The sequence below is a fragment of the Ranitomeya variabilis genome, chromosome 2, assembly GCF_051348905.1.
Source record: "Ranitomeya variabilis isolate aRanVar5 chromosome 2, aRanVar5.hap1, whole genome shotgun sequence".
NCBI lineage: Eukaryota > Metazoa > Chordata > Amphibia > Anura > Dendrobatidae > Ranitomeya > Ranitomeya variabilis.
In genome coordinates, this window is record NC_135233.1 from 651336127 (window position 1) to 651354638 (window position 18512).

Genomic DNA, 18512 nt, shown 5'->3' on the forward strand with positions numbered 1-18512 from the left:
ATATATATCACATTTGTTATATACCATTTTTGCACATACAAGTGTATATTTCTTCATCTCCTATATATTTGTTTATTTGTGTTATATTTACACTTGTTTGTTCTTTTTTCTTTTTACCTCCTTTCCCTTTTCTTTCCCCATTCATCTTTTTTCCCTCCTTCACTTTATACTTGCATATTTACTTTGATACCTTGACACTTTCCCTCTTCACTCACAGATTCTTTGTAACACTTATATTTGCCATGGTACTTTGATGCGTTACTACTTTTTTTTATATTATATCTTTGATGTGTGTTTCACTTTTTGCACTGTTTGTACATTCTTTTTGACTTACTTTTTGTTTCACATAAATGCACTATTTTTCATTTGATTTATAAGTCATTAAATTTTTCTATGTCCTGTGTGTTTTATGGCCATTTTACGTTGTATTTGACACTCTGTGCCTCACTACTCTGGATATGGAGTGGCGGTTCTCACTTGAACGCTGCGCCCACTTCTGGCTTGTTGGAGTGCATGATGTGTTCTGCGCTCATCTGCCCTCATCCCTCATTGGCATGCCTACTTTCACCTTGCTGAAGCACACAACGCTTCCCATGATAGCCCACCTCTTCACATTATGTCATTTCTGCTTTTTTAAGCCTATTCCTGCTTATTGGAACACATGATGGGTTCCTTGATGGCCTGACCTTGAATTGCATAATTTCCTGCTATCTCATCATCCATAGTCATGTTGTATTTCATGGCTGTCTACTACTTTTTCGTCATTTCCGGCAACAAGCTTTTTTTCTGGAAGTCAATATGCTTTCCATGGCCGCACAATGGGGGTTTCTTATCTATTAACATCAATGTTGGCATGTATTTCATTGTGACATACTCCTGCGAACAAACTGTGTATATGAGAATTCATATTTTTATTAAATTACCACTTTATATATGCATTTCCCTTCCTTTTTTATCCTCCAATCAAACCAGTCTTCCTGTTTGCCTCCACCTTTGGCCCACATGTTCTCACTTGTTACCGCTCTTTACCCTATTTAAACCCTTCCATTTGCAATGTTTTCTATCACCCCATTGAAGAATCTTTGGCGAAATGCACATTGGCCATTTAAGGTTAACATCTAAAGAATATTATTGTTTTCACTATGACTATGTAACATCGCAGTATTTTTTTCTGCACTTTTGTCACTTACTTACATGTGTTTTAACTTAGGATTGTGTAACCTCATGTATAACTCTGTTCACATGAGAATTAGCTACTGAGAACCACTTGTATTGGTACTCCTTCAAGCTATTTACTTTATTAATGTCACTGAGAATTCCTTGTGACTTCTCTGGTTTTCTTTTTTTTTTACATGATGGCATCAGAAGTGCCAGCAGCAGTGCCGTACTCTCTGTCTCATCTGTACAGCTCAATTTGAATTGTAATAACACACTTTTTCTCCATTCTTAATGCACTACAATGTAGCAGCAAGACAGCACAATATTTTTTTATTTTTTACAGATAAAAAACCCTGAAATTAGTGACTGTCAGATATGGTGTATTTGCTAGTCATATCGCGTTGAGCCTTTTTCCTTTTTTTGGTGCCATCCTTTTTGTAACTGGAGAAATAATTGTTTTTTAAAAATGCAAATGAAAGTTCCTAAAATCCAGGTATTTAACAGCAACTGTGTGCTTCACAGTGTGTGTGCATCAAAAATTTTTTTCTGCATATCTGTTTTGCAAGTCAAATGTAACATCCATACATGACATACCAATACTGTGCCCTGTTGCAGGTGCTGACTTTTTGGATGTCTACCCACCTAGCATTTCTTATTTTGTAATTTTGGGGAAAAGGTTGAATTTAATTAAGAAATGTATATAGTAGATATTTAATTGCATGTTTGTTTTTGAACATCTGTTTTACTGGACCAATTTAACAATCATACATGCCACACCTCTATTCAGCCTGATGCCACAACATTTTGCTTTTTGTACATGTACTTAACTAGCATTTCTTGTTACATCCTTTTTTGAAGGCGTTGAATAGCTGGGGTTGAAAACATTGTCAAAAGGTAATTAGAATGTTGATCGAAATGCATGATAAAAGAAAATATGGTCGTACTTCCACCAAACACAAGCAAAAACTGGCCTCCTTTGCGTCACGGAAATGTATTAGTTTGAAGGTAGCGGTGGACATTATTCAGTATACAGTATGACATATCACTCGTCTCACAGAAGGATGATGTTACCTCTGACAGTGACACTGTCAGTTTGAGTTGGTGTTCTGCAGAGTACAGTCTGCCTGATCATAAATAACTGGGAGGGATAGTGTTTGGGCTGTTTTTTTTGTCAATGTCCTGTGTTATTATATGGGCTATTGTTTACTACAGGGTTACCATTGCCTTCTATGATGAAGTCATATTGACATTACTAAGGCTGTGTTTGTGTTGAAGAGATTTAAAAGGGTTAAATTCATTCCTTTCAGTGCTGCAATTTGTGACAAATTAATTAGCTGTGAATTGCATTTTTTGGCAAAGTTCGTCAAACCTGGTGATTTTGAATTTCAAAAGATTCAATTATCTCTGAATGGCTATATCCTGTGCAGAAGTACTAAACTGTAAGTAGATAAGTGGAAGGAAAATATTTGGATAAAAAAGTGACACAAACAACAGGTTCTAAAATGAGATTTTTTGGGGCCAGCCAAATATTTTATTAAATCATCAAAAAATAATGTATGTATTCATGTGTGACTGAAAATGCTGAGATTTTGGTCTCCTGTTTCATCATCTCATATTGGTAATGTGATGAGTCACTAGATAATTAAAATCATCATCTCATCTGTACATAATAAAAACAGCTGCTCATGTCGTGTAGAAATCTGAAACTGTTCTTTCTAGACGTAGCAGCTTGAGCGATTTAAAGAACGTATTGGTTAAGGCCTTTGAATTTTTTTTTTTTGCCTTAATCCTCATCATTGCTATTTTCAGAGTATATAGAAAATTAATATACTGCAAAAAGCAAGTCTATAGACATAACTGACATAAAAAAAAATCTTTATGAAGATATATAAGGAAAAAGTTAATGCCAAAATAAAACTTGTAATTAAATAACACAGCTGTTTTTATTTTAAAAAAATGCATTTTTAAAATGGAAGAGATGAATTTGCTATGAATTTTACCTAAAGGTATTGAATAAAAGTAATCTGATTTTGGATGGCCATGTATCTGATGTCTTAGGTGGTCTCCTCCACAGCAGAGCAGTAGGATTCTGATTACTTATTCCCCTTTCCCAGCTGAATGCACAAATGGCTTGGAGGACAGATACGGCACATGTCTGAGTAGCATAACTAGAATGTATGAAAGAGAAAAGTTATACAAGGAACCAGCCACACAACGTTTGTGGAACCTACATTTCCTAAAAATTATTCCACCAGAAACATATACCTAGGTGGTGAATGGATTAGGTGAGGACTGACTATTGGTTTCCTCGTGATCATGAGAGGAGGAGACCCAGTTGTCATGATTTTGACCAGTAGCGTCAATTCAGATCTATTGGTAAATACCGCTCAGACACTATGTTCCAAATTATTATGCAAATTACATTTTTCTCAGATTTTCCTAAAAGGTCGGGGCAAATGACAGTCAGTCTAATAAAAGTCATCACCCGTTAAATTATACATTGAATTTTATTGAGAAACCTCCCAATGATAACAGTATAATCTCCAAAATGAATAAAAACTCAAAATGCACTGTTCCAAATTATTATGCACAGTAGAATTTCTAAACATTTGATATGTTTTAAAGAACTGAAAATGCTCATTTGTGGAATTTGCGGCATTAGGAGGTCACATTCACTTAACAAAAAAGCTATTTAACTCCAAAACATCCTAACAGGCCAAGTTCCATGTTAACATAGGAACACTTCTTTGATATCACCTTCACAATTCTTGCATCCATTGAACTTGTGAGTTTTTGGAAAGTTTCTGCTTGTATTTCTTTGTGTGAAGTCAGAATTGCCTCCCAGAGCTGCTGTTTTGATGTGAACTGCCTCCCACCCTCATAGATCTTTTGCTTGATGATACTCCAAAGGTTCTCTATAGGGTTGAGGTCAGGGGAAGATGGTGGCCACACCATGAGTTTATCTCCTTTTATGCCCATAGCAGCCAATGACTCAGAGGTATTCTTTGCAGCATCAGATGGTGCGTTGTCATGCATGAAGAAGATTTTGCTCCTGAAGGCACGTTTCTCCTTTTTATACCATGGAAGAAAGTTGTCAGTCAGAATCTTTATGTACTTTTCAGAGGTCATTTTCACACCTTTAGGAAACTGAAAGGGCCCTACCAGCTGTTTCCCCATGATTCTGGCCCAAAACATGACTCCTCCACTCCTTGCTGACGTCGCAGCCTTGTTGGGACATGGTGGCCATCCGCTACTCCATCCATCTGGACCATCCACAGTTGCTCGACACTCATCAGTAAACAAGACTGTTGGAAAATTAGTCTTCATGTATGTCTGGGCCCACTGCAACTGTTTTTGCTTGTGAACACTGTTTAGGGGTGGCTGAATAGTAGGTTTATGCACCACAGCAAGCCTTTGAAGGATCCTACACCTTGAAGTTCGAGGGACTCCAGAGGCACCAGCAGCTTCAAATATCTGTTTGCTGGTTGGTAATGGCTTTTTAACAGCTGCTCTCTTAATCCGATTAACTTGACTGGCAAAAACCTTCCTCATTCTGCCTTTATCAGCACGAACATGTCTGTGCTCAGATTCAGCCACAAATCTCTTCACAGTATGGTGATCATGCTTAAGTTTTTGGGAAATATCTATTGTTTTCATCCCTTGACCAAGGCATTGCACTATTTGAGCTTTTCAGCAAGAGAGAGATCCTTTTTATTTCCCATATTGCTTGAAACCTGTGACCTGCTTAATAATGTGGAACATCATTTTTAAGTAGTTTTCCTTTAATTAGAATCACCTGGAAAACTAATTATCACATGTGTTTCAGATTGATTTCAGTGATCCATTGAGCCCTGAGACACAATACCATCCACGAGTTTATTTGAAAAACAAAACAATTAAATCTTTATGACACTTAAATCCAATTTGCATAATAATTTGGAACACAGTGTATAGACACACCAAAGTTAGTGGAACAGTAGTCAGGCATCTTCACATAGGAGATTAGACATCAATTTTCAGGATCAGTTGAGGTTCCCATCAATCAAACTCCCACCAATAATAAATGCATCAACTATCCAATGGATCGGATTGTCATTTCAAAGGATATCCCCATTAAGAGAAGGCAAAAGAATAAAGAAATCCCAGAAATTAAATTAGACTGTGTGTAGAGGTAGAATAAAACACCGATCCTGAGTGACAAAGATGGCACAATCCAACTCTATCATGGGTTCCCCAGTATGTTTATCGAGATCTTCCCAAACAAACATAGCACCTTTATTATATACTTTGTAGCACATATTCCAAGTACTGGATATGTGCTTCACCAACATGGCTGAAGATTTCCTGACTATGTGTGTAACCAGTTTCAGATAAATTTGTATACTTCGTTCTAGCAAATATTGGTTCACATTACACAGTGACTGCTTCTAATCCCGGAGGCAAGATGAGCACCTTAATGTTAGAGATCCCAATGTACTGTAAATGTTTCCCATAAAGCGGGAAAGAATATGTCTTGTTATATTAAAATATATCTCTCACTGCTTTTCTTCTATTAAAGGAATTCAGCATTCAAACGCTGCTCATTATTTCTGGATAAGTAATGTAACCACATTCAGAGGGCAGGTATACTTTAAAGCGTATCTGTGCCTGTGCATTGCATAGAAACCTTTCTGGAACATAATCAAACATTATTCAGTAAGAAATGTAACAGTACATACAGCTTGTGAAAAAAACCCAGGCAGCAACATACTGGCAGCTACTTTACATTAAGTGTTTCTATATCTCATGTAAAATGAATACTCTGACTATTTTCTTTTCATTAATTGATATGGCTATAATCATGCACCACTGGAAGCATTTACATCCACAATCAATGTTTGTATGGTGTTGAGAGCAGATTCCTGCATTTTAAAGCCCTGTCTCTGCATGGTGCACTGATATAAAGCAACAGTTAGAGGGATGTCTCAGGAAAACCTCATGTATCAGTATCAATTTGCTTCAAAGTACAGATGATGACTGCATACTTAACATTAGGTGTTCTGAACAAATCAATGCGATTCATCTTTCATGTAGAGTCAGTCATTGTACTGTTTCACTGAATTCATCCCTAATTATCTCACTTTGGGATGGAATATTTGCTAATTTCAGTAGAGATAGGGAATAAGCAGTTATTGTACTTGCCAAGTGACTTTTGCTGTGAAGCTGACCATTTTAGTCAAATCACATCTGAGAGATCATTTTATACTTGAAGGCAGAGAAAAGTACGATTTCTCGTGAATATATGTTCCATAGTGCCCTGAGAAAATCCATCATAACAGTCCTACTGAATTACTCTATTGTATAGCATGAATCTTCCATTTCCTAGGTTTGTCATTTTTTAACTGCCCAAACACATTTTTTGAGGATGTCCAAATAATTACTTATCGGTTATTGAGCTGTCATTTTCATCATATGTTTAGCTGTGCACTTCTTCAGCTGTCAATATACATAAGACATACAGACATGGACAACATTTTTGGTACTCCTCTGGCAAAGGGAACCTGTCACTCCAAAAATCGAAGATGAGCTGCGGCCACCGGCATCATGGGCTTATCTACAGCATTCTGTAATGCTGTAGATAAGCCCCCGATGTATACTGAAAGATGAGAAAAAGAGGTTAGATTATACTCACCCAGGGGCGGTCCCGCTGTGGTCCGGTCCGGGGCCTCCTATCTTCTTACGATGACGTCCTCTTCTGGTCTTCATGCTGCGGCTCCGGCGCAGGCGTACTTTGTCTGCCCTGTTGAGGGCAGAGCAAAGTACTGCAGTGCGCAGGTGCCTGGAAAGGTCAGAGAGGCCCGGCGCCTGCGCACTGCAGTACTTTGCTCTGCCCTCAACAGGGCAGACACAGTATGCCTCTGCCAGAGCTGCGGCGTGAAGACAAGAAGAGGACATCATTGTAAGAAGATAGGAGGCCCCGTACCGGACCCGGACTGTAGAGGGACCGCCCCTGGGTGAGTATAATCTAACCTCTTTTTCTCATCTTTCAGGATACAGCGGGGGCTTATCTACAGCATTACAGAATGCTGTAGATAAGCCCCTGATGCCGGAGGCCGCAGCTCATCTTCGATTTTTGGGGTGACAGGTTCCCTTTAAAGTAAAAAATAACACAATGGTCACTGCAATAACTTAAAAATGACAATTCGCCATTTCAATTAACCATCATTTCACAATTATGCAGGATGACCAACATTAGACTGTAATCTGCAGGGGCGGACATATCATTAATGCAACCTGTGCGGGGGCACAGCGGCCCAAGAGGTAGGGGGACCCATTTCCACTTCTAAAGCAGGTGTAATTGTGCATTATGATGAGCCATTGGGCTACAAATGGCCCATTTATTGTTCTTGCACAAGGGCCCTCTCCTGTCTGTGCCTGCCAGTTGGAATCTGCCCAAAAACTGATCCTCAGGTAAGCTACATACTAGAGATGAGCTAACCACTTAATTTGAAATTTGCATTGAATTTCACAAAAAAATTGGAATTTACCAGAACTTGTAATTTTTGTGATCCAATTTGAAAAAAAGCAGCAAAATAATGGGCGGCTACCATTTTGCTGGATTTCAAAGAGTCGGGAATGGATTTAAAAAATGAATACTCATCTCTCCCTAGGTATGTCTCACATTGTTCTTACAGGTTTCCACTTGGATGTTCTGGTCTGGTCTTCATTAACAAGCCTCTAGTCATTTATACACCGCAGGTCCCATCACATCTTTGATCAGACCACTGGTGTGAAGAAAACCGGCAACCTGTGAATGAAAATCAAACCTGAACATCCAAATAAACATGGCTGTGGAGAGGTGAATGTTAATTATTTATTCTCATTCTATTTATTTATGCACTGGGATCTCGAGATTGAATGGCCAATGTTGAGCAAACTACCAAATTCAAATTTCGGCAGATTCAGTCATCACTACTTCGTACACACATGTACCCAACTGTTAAATTCAAGTATTGCCTAATTTATCCCATCCCATGTCGTTCCCTCTCTCTCTCTATGTATATTTATATATATATATATATATATATATATATATATATATATATCCACTATATAATTGTCTAAAGGACACTTCCATCTTTCTGTCTGTCTTTCTGTCTGTCTGTCATGGAAATCCCACATCGCTGTTTGGTCGCGGCAAGCTGGCCGCAACCAATCAGCAACGGCCACAGTCTGGCCGTGAAATGGCCGCTTCCTACTCCCCTGCAGTCAGTGCCCCCTCCATACTCCCCCCCAGTCAGCGCCCACATAGCGTTAAAAGGACTGCCTTACACCGCGGCATAACGCGGTGTAAGGCAGTCCGTTAACGCTGTCATTAACCCTCTGTGTGACCAACTTTTTACTATTGATGCTGCCTATGCAGCATCAATAGTAAAAACATATAATGTTAAAAATAATAATTAAAAAAAAAAATCACTATATGCTCACCCTCCGACAGCCCCCGAATCCAGCCCAGGCCTTTCCCACTCCTCGCGCGCCACTCCGGTCGCAATAATGCATTGCGGCAATGACCGGAGATGATGTAGCGGTCTTGCGAGACCGCTACATCATCACCTGTTATTGCCGCTTGGGACCGGAGTGGCGCGCGAGGAGCGGGAAAGGCCTGGGATAGATCCGGGAGCCGTCTGAGGGTGAGTATATAACTATTTTTTTATTTTAATTCCTTTTTTTACCAGGGATATGGTGCCCACACTGCTATATACTGTGTGGGCTGTGTTATATACTGCATAGGCTCTGCAATATACTGCGTTGGCTGTGCAATATACTATGTGGCTGTGCTATATACTACGTGGGCTGTGCTATATACTACGTGGACTGTGCAACATACTACGTGGCTGTGCAATATACTACATGGCTGTGCAATATACTATGTGGCTGTGCAATATACTTTGTGGCTGTGCAATATACTTCTTGGCTGTGCTATATACTACGTGGGACTACATGGGCTGTGCTATATACTGCATGGGCTGTGTTATAAACTATGTTGCTGTGCTATATACTACGTCAGCTGTGCAATATAGTACGTAGGCTGTGTAATATATTATGTGGCTGTAATATAGTGCGTGGGCTGTGCTATATACTGCATAGGCTGTCTTATATACTGCGTCAGCTGTGCAATATAATATGTGGCTGTGCTATATACTACGTGGGCAGTTTAATATACTACATGGCTGTGTTATATACTACGTGGGCTGTGCTATATAGTACGTGGACTGTGCAATATACTATGTGGGCTGTGCTATATACTACTTGGCTGTGCTATGTACTATGTGGGACTACATGGCTGTGTTATATACAGCATGGGCTGTGTTATATACTACGTTGCTGTGCTATATACTACGTGGGCTGTGCAATATACTACATGGCTGTGCTATATATTACGTGGCTGTGCAATATACTATGTGGCTGTGCTACATACTACGTGTCTGTGCAATATACTACGTGGGCTGTGCAATATATTATGTGGGCTGTGCAATATACTATGTGGGCTGTGCAATATACTATGTGGCTGTGCAATATACTATGTGGCTGTGCAATATACTACGTGAGCTGTGCAATATACTACATGGCTGTGCAATATACTATGTGGCTGTTCAATATACTATGTGGGCTGTGCATTATACTACATGACTGTGCAATATACTACGTGGCTGTGCAATATACTATGTGGCTGTGCAATATACTAAGTGGGCTGTTCAATATACTACGCGGCTGAGCAATATACTACATGGGCTGTGTTATATACTACGTGGCTGTGTTATACACTACGTGTGCTGTGCTATTCACTAAATGGGCTGTGTTATATACTGCGTGGGCTGTTATATACTACATTGCTGTGCTATATACTACGTGCGCTGTGTAATATACTACGTGGGCTGTGTAATATACTTTGTGGACTGTGCAATATACTACGTAGCTGTGCTAAATACTACGTGGGCTGTGCGATATACTATGTGGCTGTGCAATATACTATGTGGCTGTGCAATATACTATGTGGGCTGTGCAATATACTACGTGGACTGTGCTACATTCTACGTGGCTGTGCAATATACTACATGGGCTGTGTTATATACTATGTGGCTGTGTTATGCACTACATGGACTGTGTTATACACTATGTGGGCTGTGTTATATTCTGCATGGGCTGTTATATACAGTACAGACCAAAAGTTTGGACACATCTTCTCATTTAAAGATTTTTCTGTATTTTCATGACTATGAAAATTGTACATTCACACTGAAGGCATCAAAACTATGAATTAACAAATGTGGAATTATATACTTACATAGTTTTGATGCCTTCAGTGTGAATGTACAGTTTTCATAGTCATGAAAATACAGAAAAATCTTTAAATGAAAAGATGTGTCCAAACTTTTGGTCTGTATTGTACTACGTGAGCTGTGTTATATACTACGTGGCTGTGTTATATACTATGTGCTCGGCCGCAAACAATCAGCAACAGGCACACTCCGGCCGTGAATTGGCGCAGGATTTGAACCACGCTTTGCTAATTGGTTGAGCCCGGCCAGCCGAATTCTGTGTATTCATTGTATTATTCTAAAATCTTCATAAACTACATACATATTCTAGAGTACCCAATGTGTTAGCATTGGGCCACCATCTAGTATATATATATATATATATATATATATATATATATATATATATATATATTTATTCTACGGCTGCAATAGCATCGTAAGCAGTGAAGAAGCAGTGACCCACAAATTCAAACACAAAAGTCTCTATTAATGTGTTTCTTCGCAGCATTAAAGTCCAATTCACATAAATGCATATAACTTCAGTGGATATTTTCAGTGACCAGTTTACACCGGTTCAAAGCAATATGTATCACATGGCTTTAGATTTGCGGTCCCTAAACAGGCCAGACTTCCCTTGTCCAGTTTCCCTGGGCGACCGCACACCATCTCACAGTCTCTTTACGTCTCCATACACACAGCCTCATATGTTGCAGACACTACACACGCCAGCCCTCCTCTGACTAGTTCTCGTGGGTGTCCTGCATCGCTGTATCACAGTCTCTTTACAGACTCTTTACTCACACAGTCGTACACAGTTCAGGATATCCTCCGGATAGCATCCAGGCACCATATCCACCTGTTTGCAATCGTGGCACATGCTAGTCCTCTTTTGGGCACAGGAAATCCACCTCTGGGCACAGGACTGTCCACATCCGAGACCAGTACCATGGACGACTTGCATCTCTGTGTACGCTGCGGGTGCCAGGCTATTCAGCTGCCCTGGGTGCTGGCTCTGCTGGCCTGTGCCTTCATGCACTCTGCAGACCAGCACACACCAGACTGGCACCTCACACACCTGACATGACACCTGACACGGCATGACACACCCATACCCCTTACTGCAGGGTTTTTAAACACACACAAACCTGTGGCCTTCAGCCACCTGGAAAACCCGGACCGGAAATCTGTGACTCTCATGCACAACTATGGACTTCATCCATCTGCATGCACATTCTGGGGAGAACAAACAGCGCCCCCTAGCAGTATCAGAGGCCACAGCCTCACAATATATACACACTGCTAAAAAAAATAAAGGGAATACTTAAACAACAGAATATAACTAAAAGTAAATCAAACCTCTGTGAAATCAACCTGTCCACTTAGGAAGCAACACTGTTTGACAATCAATTTCACATGCTGTTGTGCAAATGGAATATGACACACTCAATAAAGAAGTGGTTCTGCAGGTGGGGACCACAGACCACATCTCAGTACCAAAGCTTTCTGGCTGATGTGTTGGTCACTTTTGAATGTCAGTTGTGGTTTCACACTTGTGGTAGCATGAGACAGACTCTGCAACCCACACAAGTGGCTCAGGAAGTGTAGCTCATCCAGGATGGTACATCAATGAGAGCTGTGGCAAGAAGGTTTGCTGTGTCTGTCAGTGTAGTGTCCAGAGGCTGGAGGCACTACCAGGAGACAGGGCAGTACACCAGGAGATGTGGAGGGGGGTCATAGGAGGGCAACAACCCAGCAGCAGAACCGCTACCTCAGCCTTTTTGCAAGGAAGAACATGAGGAACACTTCCAGAGCCCTGCAAAATGACCTCCAACAGGCCACAAATGTGCATCTGTGTGCACAAACAGTTAGAAACCGACTCCATGAGGATGGTCTGAGTGCCCGACATCCGTAGATGGGGATTGTGCTCACAGCCCAACACCGTGCAGGATGCTTGACATTTGACACAGAACACTAGGATTGGCAAATTTGCCACTGGTGCCCTGTGCTCTTCACAGATGAAAGCAGGTTCACACTAAGCACATGTGACAGATGTGACAGAGTCTAGAGACGCCGTGGAAAGCAATCTGCAGTTTGCAACATCCTTCAGCATGACCGGTTTGGCAGTGGCTCAGTAATGGTGTGGGGTGGCATTTCTTTGGAGGGCCGCACAGCCCTTCATGTGCTCGCCAGAGGTAGCCTGACTGCCATTAGGTACCGAGATGAGATCCTCAGACCCCTTGTGAGACCATATGCTGGTGCGGTTGGCCCTGGGTTCCTCCTAATACAGAACAATGCCAGACCTCATGTGGCTGGACTGTGTCAGCAGTTCCTGCAAGATGAAGGCATTGAAGCTATAGACTGTCCCGCCTGTTCCCCAGACCTGAATCCGATTGAACACATCTGGGACATCATGTATCGCACCATCCACCAATGTCACATTGCACCACAGACTGTCCAGGAGTTGGTGGATGCTTTAGTTCAGGCTTGGGAGGAGATCCCTCATGAGACTATCCGTCGCCTCATCAGAAGTATGCCCAGGCATTGTAGGGAGGTCATACAGGCACGTGGAGGCACTACTGAGCATCATTTCCTTGTCTTGAGGCATTTTCACTGAAGTTGGATCAGCCTGTAACTTTATTTTCCACTTTCATTTTGAGCATGATTCCAACTCCAGACCTCCATGGGATGTTAGTTGTGATTTACGTTGAAAATTTTTAGGTTTTATTGTTCTCAACACACTCCACTATGTAATGAATAAAGATTTACAACTGGAATATTTAATTCAGTAATATCTAGGATGTGGGATTTTAATGTTCCTTTTATTTTTTTGAGCAGTGTATATATATATATATATATATATATACATATATATATATATACATATATATATATATATATATATATATATATATATATGATCACAGCTCTTAGTGAGTTTTCCAGTAAGAAGTCTATTTTTGACCTTATCATTGCTTTTATAATGTACCACTTACAGTATTACCACTTATTCTTTAGCAGGTTCTAAATATCATATACTGAATTTAGAATATGGTTTGTGTGATATTATATCTAATTTAGTCTATATCGTTCCAAGTAACTGATGACTCATATACAAACAGTAAAAGAAAGAAATCGTCAGTGATAAAAGAGGGGGAATTTGTGACTATTAATATCATTTAAGTTAGCATGGAAATAAAATGCATACTGTTATATAAGCACCAGTATAAGAATTATAGTAAAAAGTTAGCTAAATATAGTACTGCAGAATGTTAAGTCTAGATGTCATGGAGATACCACGACAGAGAGGGGCAGAAGATCCCTATGTCTGGGTATACAAACTCCTGCACTTATTAGAACTGCTTCAAAATCCAATTAAACATTGCAGGCTTCCTCGCTGTCATGGAAAGGTTAATCAGTTCTGTTGATCTCCTGGAGCTCTCCAACCTGAATTGTCTCAGCTGTTTAGTGTTGGCCACTCTCCTCTGTTATTATATGATCGCCACTTGCCCTTTCAGTTTCCTGTGATAATTCTACTTCCTGGTTTGGTAGTGAAGGAAAAAGTTCAGTGTTTGGAGTTGGCGGTTGGCGAGTTTTTCTGGAGATTGCAGCTTGCAGTTGGTTTCCTTGTTTTTCCTTATCCTCTCACGTTTGGTTTCCCCTTCCTATACTTCCTGTGTTTCCCACTTGTTTTGTGAGTGTGTTTGTATGATTGTAGTTTTCTATTATCCCTGTCTGTTAATCCTGTCTATCTGGCTGGTGTTTTCCTATACACTTCAGCCCCTCACATCCCTGGATGTGGAGGGATCACATAAAGGGTAAGTTAGGAGCATAGATAGGTACATGAACCCAGCGTCTCCAATTTCAGGAGTAATCCGGGGGACAGGGATAGACTATGGTGCTCCTAGTTTGAGGGATCGGTTAGACACCCACAGTCCCTTGACTCTATTTTAAACAAGAGATGTGTTACATTTGAAGTAGTATACTGTAGTTTTGCTTGTTCCTAAATTACAAGGAAAGATGGTAATAGCAGATTTAGCATTTCTTTGAAACACTTTCTAATTTATAGAATTTCGGATTGGCGATTGTTAAATGCACATACAGTATATGTGCAATATCGTGTATGTCGCCTCAGCCAGTCTAGCACTTTAATGGTCTGATAATATAGTTGAATATATATTTTAGGGTGATGACCTTCACTGTAAACTGCTGATATAACTAATATCCTAATGAAAACCTTTTTATTCATATCTGCACTTGAGAAGTATGCTGTCATTGTGATGTTTTAACGTCTGCTTAGAAAAGCTGCTATTCAACCTACTTTGTTAAGAAGTCTCAGCAATGTGATTATAAAAAATTACAGGGAAATAAAAATCAGCAGTGGCAGTGGACAGATTTGGCTAAGAAGAAGCGTTGTCAGTTGACCATGCCCTTGACTGAGCTATCTGCTTGGACTAAAAATACAGGCTACTTGTATTGACAAATGGAACAATGACTTTCTATGTGCCACATATAAAATGAAAATCCTATATATTGCGTACCAGAACATATATTATGTATCTTCACTAGTGTAGACGTAGATTAGATTAGAGAAAAAGTTTTCTAGGCCTATTAGAAGGGTACACAGTTTTATAAGTTTATACACATGGATTCAGAGAACTTAGCACCATTGTCTTACAGCATTAGGATCCTAGGTTCATCACCAGAACTGTGCATTTTGTTATATGTTTGGGCTTTCACACACTTTTGATACCTTTTCATGAGTAAATGGGTATTTCTGTACCTTGGATCCACAATCATAATGCCTCTTTAAGATTACCTATCAATCTCATATTGGTGAGAGGTCGACTGGTATCACGCATGCGATGAGCTGATGAAAAGGGTAGTGGATCTCTGACTAGTGCTACATGCCCTTGATTGTCCAATTTTCCAGAAACATCATTGTGACCCCCATATGTCACAAAAAACCATAAACATCCTCCTTATAGATCATAGTTAATAGAAGAGAACAAAGGAAGCTTTCTCAAATATATAAAAGCGATAAATTTATTAGTTACAAAAAACACTCATACAAAAAAGACCAATAAAATAGACATGATACAAAAACACATGAACACGTTATCTGTAAATACCCGTGTACAGAACACAAGAGTGTAAAGAAAGACACCAGGATTAATAGAGGAGCGTACCACATAAACCATTAGCTGTACATGTTCTTAATGTGGACCATAACTAAGGTGCTACCAAGCCAAAATCTCCATGTGTAACTATGAATAAAATACTATGTCTATCACCCTCTGTGTGTCCTATGCCATATGGACACGAGTGGTGAAAGAGCTATAGACCATGCGTTATGTGCACCCTAAGGTCCTGGACACAAAAACCTTGTGGACCCTGGAAACGCTAGTGGTCCTGAAAAAACGGTTATCATATTGAACACATGGGAGGCTGGTCTCACCTGGTATGCGGACGCTCCAGCACGCACCCCAGGGGTCCGCATACCAGGTGAGACCAGCCTCCCATGTGTTCAATATGATAACCGTTTTTTCAGGACCACTAGCGTTTCCAGGGTCCACAAGGTTTTTGTGTCCAGGACCTTAGGGTGCACATAACGCATGGTCTATAGCTCTTTCACCACTCGTGTCCATATGGCATAGGACACACAGAGGGTGATAGACATAGTATTTTATTCATAGTTACACATGGAGATTTTGGCTTGGTAGCACCTTAGTTATGGTCCACATTAAGAACATGTACAGCTAATGGTTTATGTGGTACGCTCCTCTATTAATCCTGGTGTCTTTCTTTACACTCTTGTGTTCTGTACACGGGTATTTACAGATAACGTGTTCATGTGTTTTTGTATCATGTCTATTTTATTGGTCTTTTTTGTATGAGTGTTTTTTGTAACTAATAAATTTATCGCTTTTATATATTTGAGAAAGCTTCCTTTGTTCTCTTCTATGCCCTTGATTGTTCACCTGACACAGCTTAATAATTTTGTGGCAGCTGTACCTGGCATTGCAGCTCAGTCCAATTCCTTGAATGGGACTAAGCTGGAGAGAGATGTACTGCTAGATAAGTTGATTGATGGCCTGTTCTAAATCCCGCCATATACATTAGATGGTTCTGCTGATCATTCAGCCATCAGCTATCTCTTGCATATATAGGAGCGATTGCTCTGCCGAATGCTTCTGCATTCTCTGTGAAAGAGCCACTGCCAGACATGTCTCTAGCAGCTGCTTATCTCCAAGAGTACAAAAGAAATGGAGGTCTAAAATCAGATATGCTGGATCTTTAACTTCCCCACCAATCGATTGCACAGGACCCTGTGCATATTACATTGCTGGCCAAACCCATCAATGTCGGTGGTTTCAGCTGATATTAGCCTTAGGCTAGGGTCACATTGCTTGCAGCGTTCGCGGTCCGTTCCTCGCTAGCGCAGATCGGGGAGTATGTGGTTAATGTGTATGAGTGGTGCGGTGTGCATAGATTTTGTGTGTAGCGCGTGAAATGTGCATGATTACTAGATGCAGTTAGTCCTCTGTTTTATAATCAATGCATGATAAATAGATAGCACAGATTGACATTATTTGTATTCACCAGTATGAATGGCAGATGGCTGATCAGTCTGTATCTGTGAGCACGATCTGTGGATATCTAAGCTACGCAGCAATAAAAGGTTTTGCAAATTAAAGGGGAAAAATGCTTCATAGCTCATGAATCGTTTTCTCTATATGATTAGTATCGATCCCTTGGTCGCCCTTTTTAGTTGTAGGTCACTTTGAAAAACTTTACAAAAGCACTTTAAATAATGAATAGTTCTTGTAAATTATGCAGCCTTTGGTCCCGTAGACTGAACTGACAAGAGTCACTTGTTATAGTAAATCAATAGTTTACACTCATAAAGTTTTTATTCTTTAACTTTTATCTTCTATTCCCCTTGCAAATTTTTGCTCCACAACGTGAAGTAAATTAAACAGAATAGAAGAGGCCATTGTATTAAGTCTATAAATTCCCTACATAGCTCAGATTTATGGAAGACCTTTTAATACCCGTTAAGTTTCTCAATGAACAAAAAATGAATTATTTCTTTAGAAAATGTTATATGATTTTCAAAGTATTTCAGAACACAGAGATGGGAGCATTTTAGGGAATGTCTTTTTTTAATAAGGGAATCATTGCAGTTTTCATTGCTATATGTCTGCAAGGTATCTAAAAGCTCCAATTCCTTTTAAAATAATTATATTAATCATTATTATTATATAAATGTTTCTGGTTAGGCAAGTACTGTATATAAGTATTTTACTATGTGTAGCATTCAATAAAAAAAAAGACGAGACTGAGAACTAACAGTGATCTCTTCTTCATGCAGTAAACTCCGGAGATGGCATTGACTACAGCCAGCAAAAACGTGAAAACATCGGAGACTTAATTCAAGAAACACTAGAAGCCTTTGAACGTCATGGAGGAGAAGATGCCTTCATCAATATAAAATACATGGTCCCTACCTACGAATCCTGCCTGCTAAATTAGAATAAAATAGAATAAGCGGGAGGATTTCAAAGCCCTGAAATGGCACACCAATTTGTTAAATTTTCTGTTATTTATGACTTTCTATCTTCACATCTGCTAAAATGGGATCTTTTGGCCATTTGACTGTTAGTACTATTGTGCACCAGGCTATGGAATACATAAACACTGACTGTTTCATGCATTACAATGGTGTACTGTGCTTTTTTGGTACCATGAAAGAATACGCTCTTTATGGCTGAGCTGACTGAAATGAGAGTCAGAGTTAAGACTTCACTTGTACAGACAATAAAACTATAATTTTCATATGCAATTCAGCAATTGCTGCTCTGTGTTCTGTTGCCTTAAGGGTGATGTCAGAGGTTTTAATGAGGGTTTGCGCTGACTACTTAATAGGTGTTTGTCATGGAAAAGAACTAGCAGTTCAGCTGTGACTTTTCGGCAGCTGTGCCATGTAAAGTGTCCAGTTGCATAGTAAACAACTTCACTTATTGCATACATTAAAGAAAAGTGACATTTTAG

At 39.8% G+C, this 18512-nt stretch overlaps 1 protein-coding gene across 2 annotated transcripts in view; it reads left to right on the forward strand.

Annotated features, from left to right (window-relative positions):
• PACRG (parkin coregulated) overlaps positions 1-18180 on the forward strand; it is a 776241-nt gene extending 758061 nt beyond the window's left edge. For both annotated transcript variants that reach the window (XM_077292802.1, XM_077292805.1), the window contains one exon: positions 17833-18180. In XM_077292802.1, the coding sequence (XP_077148917.1) occupies positions 17833-17993 (161 nt within the window). In that variant the 3' untranslated portion in view covers positions 17994-18180. The remainder of the gene's footprint in view (positions 1-17832) is intronic.
• The last annotated feature ends 332 nt before the right edge of the window (positions 18181-18512 follow it).